This window comes from Podarcis filfolensis (genome assembly GCF_964270895.1).
Source record: "Podarcis filfolensis genome assembly, chromosome: 4".
Lineage (NCBI taxonomy): Eukaryota > Metazoa > Chordata > Lepidosauria > Squamata > Lacertidae > Podarcis > Podarcis filfolensis.
In genome coordinates this window covers 59953725-59976655 of record NC_139607.1, presented here as the reverse complement: position 1 = coordinate 59976655, position 22931 = coordinate 59953725, and the positions used below count along the sequence as shown (strand labels likewise).

Here is a 22931-nt window from a genome sequence, read left to right as displayed (position 1 = left end):
TACCTTGATTGATCACTATGTTTTCTTTTATATCTAATGTCGGATTTGCTCTTTGCTTTTGCCTTTTCTTACTCTTATATTTCTGCCTTCTGCTTCAGCCATTAAATACCAGCTGAAAACTTTTCTATTCTGCCAGGCCTTTGTAGCCAACTAAGAATACATCTTTTCACAATGGTTAATGGATGTCTGGTTTCAGTCTTTTTTATATGGTTTTAATTTTATGGTTTTATGTACTTTTGTTGCAAATGGCTTTGATATATTTTATGAAATGGTGATATATATTTTTATAAAATAAAATATTTACAGTGTTCCGAAAACGCATTGCTTTGCAATTGTGGGTATCTATCTCCATCAATTGATTTATTCTAAATCGTACAGAATCTTAAAATGATAGTCACAGAAGAGCATAGAGCTGAAGTTCTCCCGGACAACCATCAAAAGTTACTTGCGTTAAAGAAAGCAATGATTTTTCTATGTCAACATTTTATATGGCACAATTTAAACTTTAAAAATTAAATTGTTCCAGTTAAGTTATATATAGTACCACAGTGGAGAATGAACTATTTTTTTAAACATAAGGTTTATAGGCTATATGAGTTGAAAAAGTCATTCAAAGTTTATTTTTGTGCCTGTTAACCTATAATTTCTTCTACGATGGCATCATTTCTCAGTTCTGCTCACAGCAGCTGTCTAAAATGAATTGATCTCAGATTGTAGTAGAAGGGGGACAAGAAATACAGTGGTATGTGATCGCTTGTGATAATAATGAGAACTTTGGTAGAAACATTTTGATAGGAAAATGGCACAGCCAGAAGTATGAATGTTGAGGCCAAATTAATCAAAAGTTGCAAGGACCTTTTGATTCCAAATATTAGATCTCAGAGTAAGGAAAATAATCCAATGACTCGGGAGCAGAGCCAAGCACAAGTTAGGAAATGCTACTTTTTTTGGGCACCAGCATTTGGTGCCTCATAGGACATAGCTGTACTTGACCAATAAGATGCTGGCTAGCTGACAATGACTGTAGATCAGTGAAAGAAGGATTTCTTTTTTCTTGTTTCACATCTTCCCTCCAGGGAGAACAGTAAGAACTGCAATTGAGATTGCAGCATGTAGCTTTATGTCATTAGCATTGTGCAGTCTGTCTACCTTCCTTTGTATCTTTCTACTGGTGAAGGCATGGGAATGCTAATGAGGTTGAGGTATGACAGTAAGGTTTGTTCTCTCACTCTCATCCCCTGCCTCTGAGCTGTTATAAAAACAGGGGGGAGGGAGGGGGGAAAGAGGGCTGGAGGCAGGGGGTCCAGATGGCATCTGTCAGCGGGTGGAATTGATCCTGTGGTCCAACAGTTTTGAACACACATTATATTAGGTTGGGTTGTTAATAGTCAAGTACATCTCAGCATTCTGCGCCTGGATTTTGTGAGGTTGTTGCTTATAATTATTGGTGTTTAAATCTTGAATGGATGTTTTACTGTAATTTCAAACTATCCTAAATAAGTCAGAGGGCAAACCAAAATTTACTAGTATAAGCAATGTAAGCAAACCATTCTAACCTCATAAGTAAAGCTCTTTAAAATGCCTGAGAGCCAGTTCTGATGCCACCTTTGTGATGTCAGAGCTGTGGCCAGCTATCCTATGGCATGAGAAGGAATTGTATCAGGCACTCCTCCAGAGTAATACAGGAAATTGCTGCAGCTTCCATACTGTTTAAATGACATAATGAGGCATCTATTCCCCCCCCCCAGTTGTATGCACTTCCCCCTTTTTAAGTGGAAATTGATGTTGCCACATTCTTATCTGAGGAAACCTAGTTATTCACTGAGCTCTGTTTCTTTTCAAAATGAATAGTAAAGGGAGTGTCCTAGAATTTTAATGAAGAAAATTGTTCATGTCAAATCCCATCATGATTTTAAGTGATCTAAAATACATTTAAACAAACTAGGAAAGGAGGGTGTCTTTTTAGAAAGGAATGCTACAATAAATTGGCATAGTAATATGATTTATGTTCTTATGTTTGCTTGATCACTTTGTAAAGTGAAACACTGATATAGAATAAGGTATGGATAACTTTCCAGCAAAAAGGGAATACTGCTATAAGACATGGGTAAGTAACCTGTGGCCTTCCAGGTGTTGTTGGACTGCAGATGTTGGTGGAAGTGATTGACCGGGAAGATATACTGTGATTGTGGAGGATGGCTCAATGAAATATTTGAGCCAATGTTTAGCTCCTAATGAAGGAAGGTGTATGCTGAGGATTATTAGGGAAGGAAGTGAAAATAGGATGGAGGATATGCTACCCCCCAGTGTTGTTGGATCACAACTCCCATAATCCCTGACCAATGGTTGTGCTGGTTGGAACTGATGAGAATGGGGGTCCAACATCTGGAATATCAGAGTTTCCTGAAATACTGTGTGCAGTTCTGGTCACCATGACTCACCATGGAAAAGATGCAGAAAGGTGCAACATAAGACGCCACCTTGCATTGCATCAGCTTCTTATGGCAGCCTCTCCTGCTCCTTGTCCGTTCTCCAGTAGCCACTATGAGCCACTGTTGCCAAGGAAGGAGGCCAGCAGCAGTGGCCATGGAGAGGCAATGGGCTGCTCCCTCGTAGCCACAACCGCTGCAGGTTCCACCGTGCGACAGCACTGGCAGGGGAAATAGAGATAGTCTGGGATCAAATCAGAAGCTGGGATAGCTTTTGTAATTCCAGGACTGTTCCTGGAAAATCAGAAAACTTAGAAGGTATTGTGTTTGGACACCAGGTAATAGATGGGAATCTCTGGGTCCTAAAAAGCTGGCATTTCCTCCTTTGATTTCAGTGCACTTTTATTTCTGCTTCTTTTCCATTCTAGCAACTATAATGCACAATTAAAATGTTTTTTGGTGAATTACATAATGTCACATCTGATTCTAACTTCATAATTTATTATGGTGTGGGATCATTGAGCTATGGTAACTCCCAATGCCGTCAGTAAGAGCTGTTTTTAAAAATGTCAGACATTTCAGATTTAACTTAAGTGTAGGTGGCCTCTTAAAGACTTGCCAATGGAAGCCAATGGATTGAAATTAGCTGTTTTGGCAATGCAAGGAAATTCTCCATCTCTACTTTTTTCAGCTATAATTTGTCTGATTTAACTGAAAATAGGCTTTACTGGCTAGAGCTCTACGCAGGAGCACTTCAGACTGAAATAGTCTGTCGCAGGGCACACTAGTTTTTTCATATTTTAGTTTCTTGCTTTCCAAACAATTTTTCATTTACCAAATGAGAGACACATGCTGAAAATTTAGCCTTGGATAACTAAAGGAACATACTGTACTGGATTATGAAGTATGCTACTAATACATTTTCAAAAGGAAATGCATGCTCAGATTACTTTTGAGACTCAATGTATAAAGGACAGGGAAGAAAATTGCTTTTTCAGCAATAGAAGCAATCCTTAAATTTATAGCTTTATGTTCGATTGCCAGGGCCTGAGGCAATCCCAAACTATGTATCTCTTTTACAGTGTAAAAATAATTCCACGACTGCTATCTTGGAGTAATCTCTAGTGGATTACATTCTGTTAACTTTTCATTATGTAATGTTAGAGCCAAAATAATTAATAGTAAATGGGGGAGGGGGAATTGCTCTATCCATTCCAAGTCCTTTGATGTCCTCTTAAGGCTGGTTAACTGGTAAAATGTTCTCAGTTTACAGACAAGGTAATACACTTGTAAGATAGACTTTATCCTAACAAGTATAAAAATTACTCAAGTAATTTGCTCTTATTAAGCTGGTATTGAAATTCTTTGTTGCTTCAAAGGTGCTAAAAAAAATAAAAATCCAAGCAGATATTTGAGGAGTTTTCATCTTAGGTTTTATGAGCTTCCCCAGACATGAAAGGCCCTTGAGATTTGTAAAAACATTTAATTAGATTTTTTTTTTAATCCCTTTATGGTGAGATCCTTTCAAAATACATCTTCACTTTAAACTTCTGATATAATCTTAACTTAATAAGACTGTCCTTACGTACAGCTCTGTTCCTGACTCCAAACAACTCTGAAATGATATAAGAGCACATTTTAATGCAGTAAATATTACGTTGCTGGGTTTTGTTTTGTTTTGTTTGTAGTCTAATAAAACAAGCTGCTGACAGGAGTACATTTTACAGAAGTCTCATTGCACCTTGCAGGTTTTTTTTGTAGCCAGCTTTTGGAGAGACACACTATTGAGAGAGTAAACTCTTCAGACATAGATGGTGGGTAACACTTAGGCCTGCCTTCTAATAGTACTATTCAACCTTAGATCCCCAGAAGCTGTTGGATTACAACACCTTATCCCCAGCTAACTTGGCCAATGGTCAGAGGTGATGGGACATGTAGCCCAGCATATGGGGACCCAAGCTTGAGGAGTGCTGTTCTTATAAAACTATGTTTTTAAGTCCTGACATAAACAAAGCATATGTGGAATTCAGCACAATGAAATTTTTTGAGTTTTACACCTTTGCATCTTGTAAATTCAATTATTTGTTGAGAGTATTTAAATGGTCATCATGCCAGGGATCCATGTGCTCTATCATGAACAGAGAAGAAAGAGCCTCTTTATTTTTTGTATCACTAGTGGAACATACTCTGGACGTGTGTGCGCACGTGCACACACTTTGGATATATAAGAATTAGATCTTTAGGTTTATGCTCTTCTTGGAATCACCATCCTTCACGTACAGCAGATTTGTCTCACTTTGTATTTAGTTTATTAATTTTTTTTGTCCCACTCTTCTAGTGCTCATGTGCCAACCACTCAGAGCAACTTACCAACAAATCAAGCTCACAATACAATACAAATCTTAATATATAAAGAAAACTTATCTGCTGGCTTTGTATTTGCCATTGTGTTCCCCCCCTTAATTAAAATAAATATATATATAAAGAATGCAGTAATAAAATACCTAAAATATACAGCATTTGGTTGTGCATTCCATTTATTGTGGATCTGAAGGAAGAAGATATTTGGAGAATGTTGAAAAAGAGTTCACATGTTCCAATACTAATTCTTCCTTTTCGCTAGTGTAGTCCCAAGTTGCGAGGGGCCACTTTCCTTTGCAGTCTAAAGGATCATTTGTGACCTGGCATGCTTTTCTCTTGGGGTGACACATTGTCTGTGTCTGTCTTTGTCAGCTTTTCACATCCAATCTTGGAACTGCAGGCAGATAAGAGGCTGAAACGCCACAGTAAAGATATAAAACATAAAATAATAGTGTCCCTATGAACTTTAGTTTGCAAAATTAGGTTTATTTCTCTTTGTACTATTGTCATCACAGTATTTTCTGAGATTTTGAAAAGCCTGTGAGGGGCTTTCACGCCCTGTATGTCCCCCCCCCCCCCCCCCATATGTCTATTAAGTATTCATTATTCCCTTCTTTTTAGAATACTGTATACTTGTACTACTTTGTTGTCTTTATTTTGGTATGCCTTGATGTGTTTCACATGACAGGTGATATTTACATGTTTAAAAAATAAAATAAATAAATTTAAGGAGTTTAAATAATAGCATATCAATCAAATATGTATTCTTCTTCATGTCCTGGAAATAAACCCTCAGGAAGGAGCTGTGGAAGTATCTGTAGTTCAACCTTCCATTGCCCTCTTTAACAAAATGATTATTCTCATTCAGAGTACTGGATGTTTAATCCTGCTCCCTTATCACTGGTGCTCATTTTGATTTTACTTCCCTTATCTCGTTGCTTTTTTCAGTACTGCGTGATGACTTCAGGCAAAACCCTTCTGATGTCATGGTAGCAGTAGGTGAACCAGCTGTGATGGAATGCCAACCTCCAAGAGGCCATCCTGAGCCTACGATTTCATGGAAGAAAGATGGGTCCCCCCTGGATGACAAAGATGAAAGAATTACAGTAAGTTTGTAAAAGAACAAAAGCTGAAAATAGAATCTCACACTTGCCGGTGCACATTATAACGGGGCAAGTGGAGCATGCATACAAATAATTAGGGTATCTGCAGTTAGGCACCTGATGTTGCAGGAACTCTGATTTTGGGGATTTCCCCTGTTCCTGCAAGTATATCTAGAGAAAACAAGTACACACATAGTTGTCACATCCAGACTATAGAGTGAACTGCAATGCAGTGTAAGCTCTTCTTGGACAAAACAGAAGGAGGTAATTTTTGCCAATTTCCCCCTCCTGCATCTCCCAGCACCATCAGAGCAGTTTTCAGGGGATGCAGAGTACTGTGGGGGAAGGAGAAGTCAGAAAAATAATCTCTTCCTCCAGTGCCACATGAGTTGAACTACACTCACTGGAAGTCTAGATCAAACATGCAATTTGTTAATTCTTTACAGGGATGTTTCTTTTTCCTTTAAATCTTTGCAGCCAGTTATGGACAGGCTCAACTATTATGGTCCTGTAGTTAATTTTTTCTATTCACAGTGATACATAGGATACCTGCAGCAATTCTGTTGCAGGAAAAAAAACAACTAAGCATGCAGGGGTTTGACCTCGCTGTAGAGTTTTGAACTAAAAAAAAAAAGATGCTCTCCTGAACTTGATTTTGCAGTGTTACAATGAAACAAACCCTTTTGCCTTTTTAAAAGTTTTGCCCACTGATGGATAAGCGATAAGAAAAGTTAGCAAAAAAGTAATGAGAAGCAGGACCATTAAATTTACTAGAGTGGGCTATATCATTTTAGACTGAAGGTGAACAAATATCATTTTTTAAATGCTTTCAACATTAAAAAAATAAAGTGTCGGCTAAGAAATACCCAGTTCATCATGAGGGATGTGTATCATGTTCTTGCTGTGCAAGAGGAAGTGTATTGTGCAAGGGAGAATTTTAAAAAGTATGTCCCTTCTCTTGTACGTATTCTAAAGTAGCACTATCTGTTCTGCCATTTCAGAACTCTACAACTTAAATCCCACTCTATTCTGCTGTAAGCATAGCCAATTTAACAGTTTGCTGAAAGCAGCCATGTTGAACAAAGGATGAGAAATTAATTAATAGATTTGACTGGAACAGATCTTCCTCTAGTCGTTTAATGCAAGACTGTTCATTATAAGAGAAAATCAGGTGCTCCTATAAATTGGGTGCATGAAAAGATATGTGCATTATAATTCTGCTCTTCAGTAAGAATTAAATACAAGGAGACATATGGCATGTTTGCTTTCTTACATCTTTGAGAGCTAGGCACAGGGTACTTGTCATATATAACTCATCAAGTGCTCATGGTATGATGGCTGATTTTCATGCGATTCTCATGAACCTTCCAAGTACCGTATTTTTCGCCCTATAGGGCGCACCGGCCCATAGGGCGCACTTATTTTTTGGGGGGGGAATAAAGGGGGGAAAATATTTTCCCCCCCAAGCCCCAAAGAGCAAAGAAGCCATGACAGTGAGCAGGATGGATCCCACTAGCTGTCCTGGCTTCGTTTTTAGCCTCGGGGCTGGGGGTCCGGGAGCGATGGCGAGGTTGCGCAACCTTGCCATCGCTCCCGGAGCTTGTGGGGCTGGGGACGGGGGAAGCCCGAGCTTCCCCCGACCCCAGCCCCCAGAACAGGCTGCTATCCGCAAGCCTAGGGAGCCCGGCGGGAAGTCGCGCTGGGCTCCCAAGGCTTGTGGAGAGCTGCCCAAAGCCCCAGGGTGCACCCTGCTGCGCTCCTCGGGTTTCGGGCTGCAGGCTGCTGTCCGCAAGCCTTGGGAGCCCGGCGGGATCTCCCGCCGGGCTCCCAAGGATTGCGGATAGCTTCCTGAAGCCTGCATTCGCCCCATAGGACGCACACATATTTCCCCTTCATTTTTGGAGGGGAAAAGTGCGTCCTATAGGGCGAAAAATACGGTATATGACTTCTGTTTTGGAAAACTGACATTTATATTGGGATACATGTCTGAGATAATTTGCATGCTGTATCTAAACATTTACTTATTTATAAAAATAGGTACTGCTATATTATAAAAAAATCAAAGTGGTTTACAATAGTATCAATATATAATAACACACTGAAATTTTAAAACAAAGACCATCAACTAACTATTATGAGCTTGGAGATTATGTAAGTAAGAGGCCTTTTCTTAAGTACAGTGGTACCTCGGGTTACATACGCTTCAGGTTACAGACTCCGCTAACCCAGAAATATTACCTCAGGTTAAGAATTTTGCTTCAGGATGAGAACAGAAATCTCGCTCTGGCAGCGCGGCAGCAGCAGGAGGCCGCATTAACTAAAGTGGTTCTTCAGGTTAAGAACAGTTTCAGGTTAAGAACGGACCTTCAGAACGAATTAAGTACTTAACCCGAGGTACCACTGTAATCAATCCTTATCTCTAAAATTTACTAAAGGTGCCAGAGTTATCATCTGGAGGCAGCCGCCATTGGTTTCCCACAACAATTTCATCTAGAGTCTAGCCAAAGCCTCTGTCTTTTCAATAGAGTGGTCCTCCAGATGTCTCTAAAGATAGCTCAGTCAGTAGAGCATGAGACTCTTAAAATTAAGGTAGTGGGTTCGAGACCACATTAGTGAAAATTTTTCTGCATTGCAGGGGGTTGAAATAGATTGTCCTTGTGGTCCCTTCCAAATCTACAATTCTGTGATTCCTTCAATCCCAACCAGCCTGGCCCAATGATTAGGCATGATGAGAAGGCCACAGGCTCCCTACCCCTACTACAGTTTGTATTCAGAGATGAGTGTTACACCAGTTCCCTTCATTCCACCAGGGGTCCATTATATCCTCAATATGTTGTTCTTCTTTAAAGCTAAGCATTTCAGCTCACTGAAACATTTTGCAAGCATTTTGGCTCAGAGACTTCCAGCATTACCATGTAAACATTTGAAACATATAATCAGCCTCTTTCCAAATGTGTCTGGCATATGTTTTACCCTATGGTGTGGACAATAAAGCTGAGTTAAACTGCCAGTTCAGTCAGCTTCTGTCTGTGGAATGGGGTGGGGATATTTCGTCCTTCTCCTTAGGCAGCAAAATGTCTTACTAATCCTTTGTGAGTTAATTTCCCCTGCCCCAACAAAAGCAGGATGGTTTTTATTAATGTACTGGAATAGTGACACAATTTTGTATCAACAAGGAGCTGTTAAGAATAGGCATACCTGAGCTAAAATCCGACATTACTTTATTAGGAAGTAAGCGCTATTAGAATTTATCTGAGATTAGAATTTATCTAAATAAAGCAGTGTTAGTATGGAAACCTTACAATTTCAAAAGACTAAGGGGATAATCATCTATGTGATTGGCTGATGATCTAAAACTCACAGCAGGACTTTTGTGGAAGCAAGAAGCAAACAGCAGATAATGATGGCGAGAACTTGAATAGACATATCCAAAGATGGATATGAGATACTGCAAAAGAAGATCAAGCCCTAAACGTAGTGGGACTTACTTATGAGAAAACATGCATAAGATCTGAGTGGGTGCTAATAAATATAGAAATTTTAAGCAGCTTCAACATTTTCCTTCAATTAAATTGGGAACTTTCTTGTTATAAAGCTTAAGTACTGCAGTGCTCACATGTTAATATAGTCTCCTATTTTATCAACTAAGGATGTGAAAACCGAGGAGTCAGAATCAGTATTAGAAAGAACCATATCCTATTTTGCAGTATGTTCCATGAACATCTATATTCTTTTAAAAACACATTTAATTGAGATGTTAATTAACTGCACCATTTAAGTGTAGCGAATGATGTGCATAAATGTATAATAAGCAAAATACTTTACACATACATTAAAAGCATCAAGATACAAAGAGATTACTTTCAGCTGGCTTCCAAGAATGAAGGGTTTGGCCTAGGAAGCTGAGTTAAATACTGTGAATCCAATTTCGCCTCTTTTGCAGTAACACTTGTTTTTCATTTCTTCACTTCTTTGCCATTTATATATCATGCTCAATTTAAAAAGAAAACCTTGATAAGTAATTTGTTTTTTATCTTTGTGATTCTTGGCTTTTAAAAGCATGGAATTGTTCATCTCAGTTGCATGTATAGCTCAGATTTTGAATGGTTCAGATAAGTTGTAGCTCCATTTCTATTTTGCTTGATCCCCTAAATAGCACATCAGGAATTTGAAATGTTTTGTATGTATTGCCAAATTAAGTTTATGGACACAATTTTCTTTGGGAAAACAATATTGAAAATGAGCTGGAAAATTACTGTACAATTGCACTGTGGAAAGAATGATATTCAAAGTTTTTGTTCAATCAGCAATTATTTGTTTCCGTATTGGTAGCAGTAGTAAATTACTCCAAGACACAATTCAATCTTCCTGTAGAGTTTTTAAAGTTCTATTTTTCTTCATTTCAAAGTGAAACATCTTAAGTAGTTAGATGACAAAGGGTAAAAGAAATTGAAAAAGTCATTATGTATATCAGCCAAAAAAGATCTATGTGTAATAGATGAAAGAAGAAACTAGCACCAAATTAATCTCCATCCCAAAGAGGCTACTTTCTCTTCGAAAGATGAATTGCTGTGATAGAGGAAGGGTCAAACAGGAGATTAAAAACTTTGAGTTTGGCTTTGTCTGGATGCAATAGGTTTAACCCCTCAGTGTTTCTTTTAGGTACATTTTCACAAAATTCTCAGCATATTATATTGTGTACTCTCTCTTTTTCTTTCGTAAACATTGTCATCTTTGGGTTTTTAACTGTATTGAGTTCAGACATACTGGGCCCCTTATGGATATCTTAGTCTTTTTGTCCAGGTCGTTCAGGAAAAAAGTTACTATAATTATACTATACAATAGTTTTTTAGTGGGTGCAAATAAATTTGTCTCCAGTATGTTAAAGGAGAATACTTTAACTCAGCTAGCTAAGAGCCTGCAGCTTCTTTGTAAATCATGTGACAAAACTGAAATAATTTATTATGGATTAGACTCGACACACTTTGGCGAACAAAATGCTCATGTCTCCCCTAGGTAGCTAGCAGTGCAAAGTTCCCAAGAGTCGCTTTATACCTTATGAGAGATGGTAACATCAAATAATTTACATCCACATAGAAAGCAGCACCCAACCTGGTGACAAGAGAGTTATCAATGCAAAGTAGGAGCTGCAGCCCAAGATAGGAAAAGAGGTTGTAAGGGAACACCTAGCTACTTTAAATGAATTCAGATCTCCAGGGCCTGATGAGCTCCACTCAAGTGCATTAAAGGAGCTTGCAGATGTAATCTCAGAGCCTCTGTCTATAATCTTGGACCATTCTTGGAGAACAGGGGTGGTCCCTGTGGACTGGAGGCGGGCAAATGTTGCCCCCATCTTCAAAAAGGGAGGGGGAGAAGAGGCAGGTAACTGCTGACAAGTGAGCTTGACATCGATGGCAGGAAAGGTCATAGAACACATAATTCAAGTACAGGACTAAGAGCTGTTCATCAGTGGGGAGGTGGTAGACTCTCCTTTTTAAGCAGAGATTTGATGGCCATCTTTTATGTATTATCTATTTAAGATTCCTGCATTGCAGGAGGTTGGACAAGCTGATCCTGGGGGTCCTTTCTACTCCTTCTTAATTCAATCATAATTATTATGATTATTTTGTCCATGAGCATGGCACCACAAAAAGGGCATGTCCTTTTCCAATGAGTTTACCTTCTCCTTGGTAACATTGACTGTGAGAGCATCTTCATTCATGAGTGATGCTTGAATTCCACAGGCAAAGGAAAAATTTGTGCATCTTCTCTTTCAGTAGAACATTTGCATTTTGTCACATCAAAGATGCTCCCAGTTTCCTTTTCATGTGCTTCCCATCTCCTTATAACTCTGTTCTCTCTGCTTTTACAGTCTTTATTGATGTCATTAGATGATCTTTTCCACTGCCACATTGGAATTTTGTAGGCAAACCTATCATGGTGTCTCCTTTTGCCATTGGTTTAGTTGTTGATCGTCACAGAGGAGCTGAGCGGATCTAGACAAATTCATTGTAAGGAGTCTTTTATAGATATTAGAATTTGAATCCATAGATACATGAACAACTACAAGTTTTAACAACTCTTTATTAGGTATTTACAGATATTAGGTATGTACTATTTCCAAATAGATCCAGTTCCTAACTGCCATGGCATGTTTGATACACACGAACAGATACATATTTCTGTGAGATTGGGATTTTTGAAGTGTTTACAGCCAAATGTGATTACATATCACATTTAAATGCAGGCAGATCTCACATAGTTGTGTTTTAAAAGGTGGGAGTTCTGTGCGTCCTTTCTTTGGTGCGGCAATTTTTAAAAAATGGATTAATATTTAGTAGTGTTCCGGACTTTTCCGCCACATTATTCCTTATATAGGACCCTGACAGACCTGTTTGCTATTGTGCTTCGTATCCAGCTATTTTTGTCATCCCTATTCTATGAAATAAATTGTGAAATATTGGGCACAAGTAATGTTTCCTTTTCATGGATCCATAGTAACTGTTAACCTATTGCCTTATTTGGAACACATCTGTTATGAATATTCATGAAACAAAATTTACAAATATTCATTGTATCTGTAATATCACAGCCTATGGGAGCTGAAAATCACATTATATGTATGAGTGAGTTGGCCAACTAAAAATGATATTCAGCTGGAACACCATTGCAGTATGAATATTTAGATAAACTCCATAAATTTTTCAGACTTTTAAAATGAAGTTTTGAGAAAGTCAACAACAAAAGTTATCCTGTACTATTCTTAAATGCATGCAACCAAATATTTATTTTGTCCAGTTATATGCTGTAACATGATTTGTCCTTGAAATAAATTTGGAATTAATCTGCTAAGTTGGGGAAACTACATTTACTAATGATCTGTACAAATTTCTGTTGTCTTTTGTCCTAAATGGAACAAATATGGAGCAGATATGTATTACTTAAAACGACTGTTTCGAAACTGCCATCAGACTGGAAACTGAAAATATTTGGGCATTCTTGCTAGATTTTTGAATTTCAAGGACCACTTACAGTAGTAAAATGAGAGAGACTACAAGACTGTACCTTTTAAAGAAATTAGAAGAAATCTGGTACTTCTTTTGAGCTTCAGCTACTTGTGCTGTCTAGGATTTCCAAAACTGAATTGCTAAAAGAAAGAAAATGATTTTGGTTGTTAGACATGGGTTGAGGAATGGCTATTAATCCTGGTGTTTTTCATTTCATTCATACCCCACCATTTAGGCTCTGAGCATCATTCAAATATCAGTACTGAGACACGCACAATCTAAATACATGACATATGAGGAAAAGGAAGTGGGAGGGAAGAGGGAAAAGCAAGTTCAAAGACAATTTACAGTTCTTACATTGCAGATACATAGTTCTATCAATGTAGATTCTGGCTATGTAGAACAGGAGAAACTCCACCACTGCCAGTGACATCCTTGCGCTTGACAAAGAGCAGTCTCTCCCGGGAAGCCCTCTTCCCCCACCCTAGGTCATATCCCAGAGCAGAGCTGGTGTCCAGGCCAGCAGAACAGGGTAGCATCTGCCATGCAGTTCTTCCCTCAAAGAGCTAGAAAACCTTAATGGAAGGATGAAAGTTGCAGCCCCAATTTTTTTTCTCCATTAGAGGTTGCTTAAACTGAATGGCTTTGCAGCCTCAGGCAATCTATTTCAGTAGTTACCTTGTGGGCTTTTGAGAAGTAGAAGTTTCCTTCCAGAATTGGGGCTGTATATAGCCAGTGGCAAAATATTTAAAGCTGTGCCCCTTTTAAAGACACAGGATTAAGTCACAGCACAAGCACCACATTTTAAATATTAAGATTAACATCTGCATTTATGTGAAGAGTGATTAAGGTAATAGGCAGCATTCTCATAAAACGTTGTAGGATGACCTGTAACTGTTGCCTGTTTACAAAATTAATCTGACGGAGCCCCCAACCCACTAAGACTAGCTTATCTTTTGCCAAAAATTCTGCCCCAGTCCTCTTGAATTTCGGCCACTCTTCAAAGCTAAGGTGGTCTATCCTAAACACACTTTCTAGGGAATAAACTTCATTGAACATATTAGGACTTACTTCCTGAATAAATCTGCGTATTATTGTGCTGTTTATCTCCGATGAGGGTCTGATCTTGGCTGATAGGAAGGACCACATTCTTTTATTTATAATCTGTTTGAGATACTAACATTTATATTCTAAGAGGCTTAGACCAGGCTTCCTCAGCCTCAGCCCTCCAGATGTTTTGAGACTACAATTCCCATCATCCCTGACCACTGGTCCTGCTAGCTAGGGATCATGGGAGTTGTAGGCCAAAAACATCTGGAGGGCCAAGGTTGAGGAAGCCTGGCTTAGACTATTAAAGTCTATCATATTATCTTTGTTGCTGTGGCTTTTAACTGATTTTAGTGTTGTGTAATGTATGTGTTTTAATTGTTTAATTTTTTATTGTGATTTTAAATCGTTCAAAGCTTCCATGAGTGGTGGATGGGCTCCAGAATGATGGGGGTAGAAAATAGTCTACCTATCTAGATATATTTGTAGCTAAGCTGTGTCTTTTTGCATCTGTAAACTACAAGGGACATAATAAAACTGTTTTTAAAATACCTCCCTTGATCTGTATGATGACTTTTCATTCATTGCATTCTCTCAAAGCAGGGAGGGGAGTTGCACAATATTTTAGGGGGAAAGAGGTTCTGTTGCGTGGAGCTTGGAAACAGATGTGAATGATCAGTGTATCCTTGTTTAGATTTCTTTGATACATTTTATTTTCTTTCAGTCTAGTCATTTCACATTTTGCTTATTTTGCATTCCGCTATGGATAGCTTTGCATTTCTGAAGTTCCTATACAACTTCTGGTCCTATGAAAAGTGTAATTCAAAGCACAGAACTTCAAAAATAATATTTGTTTCAGGTCTTTGGTTTCCTCCGCTGAACAGAGTTGCAATTACCTCTTCTCAGGATTGTGCCAAGTACAGATAGCAAGCATGTGCAAAAGCACCGAACCGACATATAAGATGTTGGACTTCTTCCAAAACTGCTTTGCAGCACTAGGCAAAAAACTAGATACTTTCTGTCACAATTTATACGGTTTCAGGGTTTGGGTAACCAAGCTGAAGTGGTTTTATTTGCAACTGGAAGCTATTTTCAGGGAGGTAATGAAAGACAGAAAGGCATAACAGAATGTCATCTGGTTGTACAGCAGAGGCTGTATGAGACATTTAACATTAGTGGGATGGCTTCAGAAGGCTTTGAGTGAAGAATGCAGATTAATGAACAGAATTAATTCACTATATATAGCCTTTACCCTGAATCTTAATTTTTGTTCAATCCACATTTTAAACTGATACTATTTCATCACATAATATCTTAATTACTGCTAAATTATTAATATTGATCCAGACAATAGCTAGGTGTAATTGGAAATATTTACTGTTCAAAATTCTTAACATGAAAACTGTAGCTGCAGGCTTGTTTAGTAATTCCAATTTTCAAGAATATATAAGTTTCAGTTAAAGGATTAGCTTCCTTGCATAAAAACTAAATGCATTTTTTTAGAACCAAATGTTTTAAGCTAATGAACTGTTTGAAATAAAGAGGGGTTTGTTTTGCTTAAATTCTTTGTGCGTCACAAGATTTTGCAAGAACAATTTATTCCATATGCTTCTGAGTTACAGTCTGTCTATATAATACAAGTGCATCTTCTCATTGGGATAACAAGTGAAGTTCTGTAGATTTTTAATGAAGGAAATATTAGCTTGTTTTTCAAGCACAATATCCCAATGCATCAAGAGATGTTACTTATTATGTTTTCTTGGCCATTCAGAAATTGCTGTGTGATGTTGCACATTAAAAAAAGATGATGCTGATGCTGGCAGCTCCTTTTCCATTATTGGAAATTGGCTTGGATGACAGACATATATGTAACAGATTCTTCTGCACAGATATCTGTACATGGGGAAAATATCTGCTGGCCGATAAGCCCTATATCATCCCTCAAATGGGGAAATTATCCTATGAGACAACTTTTAAAAAATTAAAGCAAATATATAGGAAATAAATACTTCTGTGATTATACAAGAGGGATTTTAGTATACCCCACCCACAGTTAAGCCTTTTAAAATCCCCTACTTTCATTGTGTTAAGCCTGGGGCAACCAACCTTTTTGGACCAGAAGGTACACTTTGTCATATACTGCCATGTAGGACATAGGGGATGTAGTATGTCGTCACATGTAGAATGCAAGAAGACGTTTGTCAAGACGTTTTTCATTTGGCAGAAACATCCTTAGGGTTGTCTAGCAGGAAATCAGGCTTAAGAGGAAGAGAAGCTAATTAGCTTCTGCTTTGAAGTTGCAGTGACAGGAAACAGCAATTAGGATCAGGAAAATGCTACATGGCACACTGGTCACTTCTCTGAGGTATACGGTAAGTTCATATAAGAACAAACTGAATAGCTGGTTACCTTTAACTACAGTAATGCAGTATTTTATGAACAGTGATATTTGTAATTCAGATAGATTGGTTTAGCTTCTTAGCATGAATTTGTGGCTCGTGACTATCTTTTTTGGTCCAGAAAATTTACTGTATTTTTAATACTGTCATTTTAAGCTAAATATGATCTTTGTATGAGCCTGAAGCTGTTAATTATTATCCATCTGTTAGAATGTTTGACCTTGGAAAAGTGTGGATAACTTGATAGTGGTGATACTTGTGAGGGTGGGGGGAAATTCTGTGAAACTGAGACATGAAATCATTTGACTTTTTCCAGGGCATAAAAATTAAGGAATAATGGGAAATGAGTTCAATTCAAGTTCACTTTTTATTTCTGATTTCAGCTATTGATTATACAGAGGAAAAACATAAAGCAGTGAATCAAGAATAATTGTGCATTATGGTCTGAATTTTATAATCCTATGCATTGTCATCTTATATATTTCTCATTTTCTGTAATGGTAGCTATATTCAGACACAGAGGGAAGATTGCTAATACAGAGACTTCACATCTCTTCTGTTTCATAGAACTATGAGCATGTCGCTCCTTAGCTTAAACCCAGCTACTGTTTCAAAGACTAATTTATATGCATTCTGTTATTGCTCAATGAACCACATAGCAAAAATATAACACCTTCCATATGAAGCTTCTGTAAGTCAGGAGATGAATGTTCTTAACAGCTTAAAGTATCTCAAAGAGGGACATTAGGGTCTTGCACATTCCATTTCCCTAAGTGGTAGAAAATTCCAGAAGCTTAACAGGGTCAGTTTCCTTGAGAATACATTAATTGCAGGCTTGTAACACATTTCCTTACTTCAAAATTATAAATTGAGGAGTAGATAAGAAGGAGATAGTCCCACAGAGAACCAATGCTTCTCTTAATAATTTGTTAGAAGCCGCAACTCAGTCAGATGGGCGGAATAATAATAATAATAATAATAATAATAATAATAATAATAATATAATAATAATAATAATAATAATAATAATAATAATAATAATAATGATGATGATGATGATGATGATTCAGTCTTATCTTTATCTGATGCATAACAATGGACCCTGATTTAGGTGTATGACGACCCTAAATCTATTTAATTTGCTTTTCTGTCTTTGTATTGTTTAATTGATTTTAGGCTGCTGTTTTGTTTTAATGGACATTGTTTTTATATTGTACATAGTGTACACCACTTAATATGTAAAGTATGAAGCAGTTAAGAAATGCTTTAAAATAAAAAATCAACTTGGATTTAGTTCAGCTGGGGAGTAAGTCAGACTGGAGAGAAGCCAAGCCTCCTCTATTGGAGGCTGCATGTTTGTACAGTCCTGGTAAGCTATAGTTTGCTTACTTTGATGTGTGAATGAGGTCACTGTTACTTGAAGATGGACAATAATTAAGGTGTTCATCTGTATAAGTGATCAGTAATATATTTAGTGTGAATATAAACACATATAAAAGCAGATCTGCCCCAAATACTCTATTTCAATTTGGGTTTCAGGGTATGTGTATGTGCAGAAATACTTTCTGCAAAAAGTTTTTTAAAAATGTTGGTGAATATCTTTTTCAGTGACCTTGTATTCCATTATGGCTCCAAAGCAGCATTTTTTCTCTGCATGTGTCTGGATTAGATATAATGATGAGGATTTCAACACAGTGAACTGGGTGGCACCAGATATTGTGTAGCCAATCGGACATTGGTATGAAATGATATCACTGATAGTGAGCAAAGCCAGTTGAGAGTGAGTTAAATGACAAGGTGCATTTTGCAGACACTATGGGGGGCTTTGTTTGTTGTTGACATTGCAGAAAATGTTGTCCCAAACCAGTAAGTACTGTAGTTTGATTTTATCCTTGTTAAAATAGTAAGATTATGTGACTTTCTGTGCTTGTGGGATAAAATTATCACTAAACTAGTTCCATTAAATATGCTGCATGTGTTCAGTATTTGACATCACAGACATGAAAATACATTTTACTTATTTTTAAAAAACATATTAGTGGGTCACTTTTAATATCCATTTTCCATGCCTCAGATCTTCCCTGAAATTTCTGCACTGCTAGTTTTTTTAGATGATAAAGGACATACGGTACTTTTTGTTTCTGTGCTCAAACAAGCTGTGCCGAAGGCAAAAAATAAGGCATTTGTATGCAGTGCATTCTACATTATATGTGCATGTTCATCTATCTCAATAACTGACTGTCATCTTTGTGTGCATATGTCTTGCAGTGATAATAAGAGTCCTATCTTCCTCAAGATGTCAAGTTTTCTGGGATAGATTTCTAGCTGTAGGCGGCTTTAGTGAAGCACTTCACACTGTGAACATGCTCCCTGTAGCCAATGATCATATTAGTCTGCCTAACACGGCTATATGGGAATCTTGCTTTTTTCCACCACATGTGCTTCTGTCTTCAATCTAAATTATTATCATTTGTGATCTAAGTTCATAAGCCTCAGAGCACAGCTATGTTAACTTTGTCCTACTTCTAGCTGTTCCATTGTGAAAAACATAAGTTGTCTCTTCATGGGCTGCTTCATATAAAGAGTGTGGGTGTGGTTTGAGTACTTGGTAACTTTGGTAACTTAACATTAAAACATCAAATCATTATTGAATAACAAGATTTATTCTAATACTGTCTCCTGCTTCTCATCAAGTAGGAAGTCATCACAGTCAATCATTTACATAATTGACAGCTATTGTATCACAGTTGGATACCATACTGGTGAAAAGGGAGTATTAGTGTTATTGCCCAAAAGCAGGGGTCAGCAAACTTTTTCGGCAGGGGGCCGGTCCACTGTCCCTCAGACCTTGTGGGGGGCCAGACTATATTTTGAAAAAAATAAGTGAACAAATTCCTATGCCCCATAAATAACCCAGAGATGCATTTTAAATAAAAGGACACATTCTACTCATGTAAAAACATGCTGATTCCCAGACCATCCATGGGCCAGATTTAGAAGGCGATTGGGCCGGATCCAGCTCCTCGGCCTTAGTTTCCCTAGCCATGCTCAAAAGGAACAGAGAAACAACTACTTCTTCATAGGCTTGCCGAAATACTGCTTTACGGTACCGATTTCATAAAAGTTGCTAAAGTAGATAAAACAAATGAATGCAAAGTTAGAATATCTGCAGAGTAAATTAAACAAAATTGTTTTTGTACATATTTTGTTTAATCAGTAGGCTCAGATGATGTAACTGCAGAGTGTAGGTAGTGGATTGAATACAGAACTGGCCTTAATACACAGCATATTCGGGGGGGGGGGAATACATTCATTGGTTTAATGATCTGGTGGAAAATAGGGGATAAGTCTAGAAAGGTTTTTAAGTGAGCTAGATACCTCTTGAAACATCTGTCCCTCTACCCTAGAAGAAGGCTGCTAAACATGTAGCTGTTGTTCTTCAGAAACACGTTTCTGAATACACTTTTTCATCATCAACAATATTGTCAGTTGGGCTTTGGAAATAGAACTGTATCATTATATTACGGTTTCTTCTTGTGGACTATTAGCTGAAGCAGTTTTATTCATAATGAGAAAGATTTAATCATTATCCTTTGGTAAAATCTGATCCCTTATTTAGTATTGCTGATGGTAGCCCTCAGATTGTCAAAATACCTCTTAAACTGTGGCACCCAGAACTGGACACAGTATTGAAGGTGGAGTCTGACCAAGGCAGGGTAGAGTGGTACTATTGTTTCCATTGATCAGGATGCTATACTTCTCCTGAACTGTTTGGGCTGTGTTGTATAGTACAAATCACATGAAAATGGGTGGAGTGATCTTGCACAACTGTACAACACTGTGCACACTGTTCAGAGGGTGCATGAACTCACAGGAGAAAAGCAAAAGTAGGTGTGTGAATTGTATTCTGCTTACACAACCGTTTGAGACTTATTATTACTGCTAATTATTATTATTTTCTTGTTCTAGATCAGAGGAGGAAAGCTGATGATCACCTATACTAGGAAGAATGATGCTGGCAAATATGTCTGTGTTGGAACAAACATGGTGGGAGAAAGAGAGAGTGAAGTGGCAGAGCTCACAGTTTTAGGTATGGAAAGCTTCTTCCTTTATTAGTAGCATGATATAATGTAAAAAAATAAATACGGACTCCAAAGCTAAATATTGCCTTAAGGCTGGGTAAATGCATATTCTGATCAAGCCAAAAAGGTAGCATTTCCTAAGTACCCTTGATTGCTCCAGCATAGACCATGGGACATTGGTCCTAGAACATTTGTTCTGTGTTTCTGCTCGCTAACAAGGAAAAGTATATTGGGATAATGATAGCTAGCCAACATGTAGGCAATTTGTCTATAACTTGGCAGGTTTCCTACTTATGGGTACTTCTCTTACGTATGGTATTTTTGTTTTAAAATGCCCATAAAACAGGAAGGGGGATAAAGCAAATTGTCATTATTCACCCCCAAAATGTAAATGCTGCCCCTGCAGGAAAACTACCGCAACTTTCCTTTTAGAATTTGGCATGCATTGCATGTTTCATGTCCCCATCCTTTCTTTCACTCTAACCTGTGCTGCCCATTTGTTTCTTTCAGAAAGACCATCATTTGTGAAGAGACCAAGTAATTTGGCAGTAACCGCAGATGACAGTGCAGAGTTTAATTGTGAAGCGCGTGGTGATCCAGTGCCAACAGTAAGGTGGCGAAAAGATGATGGAGAGCTACCTAAAGCAAGGTGCAGCAGACTTTAATAATCTTCTACAAGAAATTGTGGTTTTGGTTTACTATGTGCTTGGAGTGAAACAATCATAATGATGCCAGAAGAGCATGCCTAATAATTGATACAAGATTGTTCTACAGTAAATTGCGCACACACTCTCATCTTACAAGCTTGAACTCCACACATAATTTAGCATGCTTAAAGTTGTTTTACTAATTTCACAAGAACATTTTATTCTGTTACAAAAAACAGTGGAACCCTAGATACCTCTGTGGTCTTTATTATTGATTGAAATTTTATCTGGTATCATGTTTTAGTAAATGTGCTGTGGTCTTAAAGAAAGCTTCATTATTCTCTACTCTGTAATCCCAGGACCTAAGATTTAGGTTGAAAGGCAGGTTATAAATTCTTAAGTAAATAAATTTAATTAAAGAAGCTTTAACCATTTCATCATCAGATGGCTAATCTGTTAATCTTTAGTCTGTTTAATTAATTTCATATTCATTTAATAACATCTTTCGAAAAGGTTTTCTTGACTTTCCGAGCCAGGGAAAATATAAGGGATAGAGCAATCCTGTTAAGTGAAAGATACTCATCTCCCACAACTTTCTGCCCTGCCCCCAAGATCATGCAAATTGTCTTGGTCCATTTTTACTTGTCAGCTTGATATTATGTTTGAGATGCTGTGTGATCAAGTGTCTTACTAAAGGCAACTCTGACATCCCTGCATTCCTTGAACAGAGCGTTCAATTAGTTTCACCCTTTGATTGCAGAGATTCTCGGTAGTAACTCCCCTTAAACACAGTGAAATGCATTTGTGCATAAAGATAGCACACTTAGGAGCTGTGAAAATTTGACACGAGGCTCCTGATAGTGTCCTATGTGAACTAGGAGGTAAATGTGTGTTTCTAAAAGAAGACAATTATTCCTATTATCTCTTCATACGCTTTGACCAATGTTAGTATGCCACATGCTTAGGTGCTGGAGCATAGCAAGTGAGTCCATGGTTGGCTCTATAGAGCCACTGATGTGTCTGTAAAGTATGCGAGAGCGCCCCCAAACATCTGGTGCGCCAGCAGCCTCTTCACTTCTGGCCATGCCAGCTGAGGTTCCAGCTGGAGAGAGACACAAAGTGTACACCAATCATATTGCTATAGTTGCAGCCTGAAGAATAGGCCACCTAGGGAATAACGAAAGCAGTGTATTTTGCTTGCCACTGTTAAGAAGGAGGGCTGCTCAAGGGGAGTTTCTTAGTCCTGCCTTGCCAGACTTATTTCAGGAGGAACAGAGAACGGGACTAAGCACTTGATTGCTTCAGGAGTCAGAAACCAGGAAACTTTAAAAAGGTGGGCAGGGTACTTAAAAAATGGAATATATTAATTGACCCTTGCATATTTAATCAATTAATTTCTTTGATCAAACAGTTTTAACCATTTAAATATCTTCTTCTTCTTCTAGATGATTAATGTTCTCACATAAAAAAGGAATGGTCATATCAGCATGAGAGGAAATATTAAATATATTTCTGTATACTGTATTGGACAAAAAGGCTGAAGGCTTGCTATGGTTTTCCATTTAGCTGAAATAGAACCATTGATGCCAATGCATATACCCTTGATAGCTTACAGTTATCTTGTTGGAGAAATCAGCCCTGCTCCACTCTCATATATAGCAGTATGACAAATCAGTCTAATAAATTATTTCTCTTTGATTTAGATATGAAATCCGTGATGACCATACACTGAAAATTCGAAAAGTTATGGCAGGAGACATGGGTTCTTACACTTGTGTTGCAGAAAATATGGTTGGAAAAGCAGAAGCATCGGCAACGCTAACAGTTCAAGGTAAAATTGCTTTGAAAGACTATTG

General features: G+C 37.8%; 1 protein-coding gene and 1 long non-coding RNA gene across 6 annotated transcripts in view; one reads left to right on the top strand and one right to left on the bottom strand.

Annotated features, from left to right (window-relative positions):
* The window catches only part of ROBO1 (roundabout guidance receptor 1), a 573037-nt gene that overhangs the window by 462054 nt on the left and 88052 nt on the right, over positions 1-22931 (top strand). For all 4 annotated transcript variants that reach the window (XM_083611370.1, XM_083611369.1, XM_083611372.1 and 1 more), the window contains 4 exons: positions 5739-5896; positions 20316-20436; positions 20939-21077; positions 22779-22906. In XM_083611370.1, the coding sequence (XP_083467496.1) occupies positions 5739-5896; positions 20316-20436; positions 20939-21077; positions 22779-22906 (546 nt within the window). The remainder of the gene's footprint in view (positions 1-5738; positions 5897-20315; positions 20437-20938; positions 21078-22778; positions 22907-22931) is intronic.
* Positions 5742-22931, bottom strand: part of LOC310761622 — a 140307-nt gene continuing 123117 nt past the window's right edge. The window contains exons 3-5 of one of the 2 annotated variants that reach the window (XR_014547584.1): positions 12959-13040; positions 11574-11889; positions 5791-5869 (exon numbers count right to left, since the gene is read on the bottom strand). This is a non-coding gene — a long non-coding RNA (uncharacterized lncRNA). Of the gene's footprint in view, positions 5870-11573; positions 11890-12958; positions 13041-22931 lie in introns of both variants that reach the window. The other variant, XR_014547583.1, reaches the window with a different exon arrangement.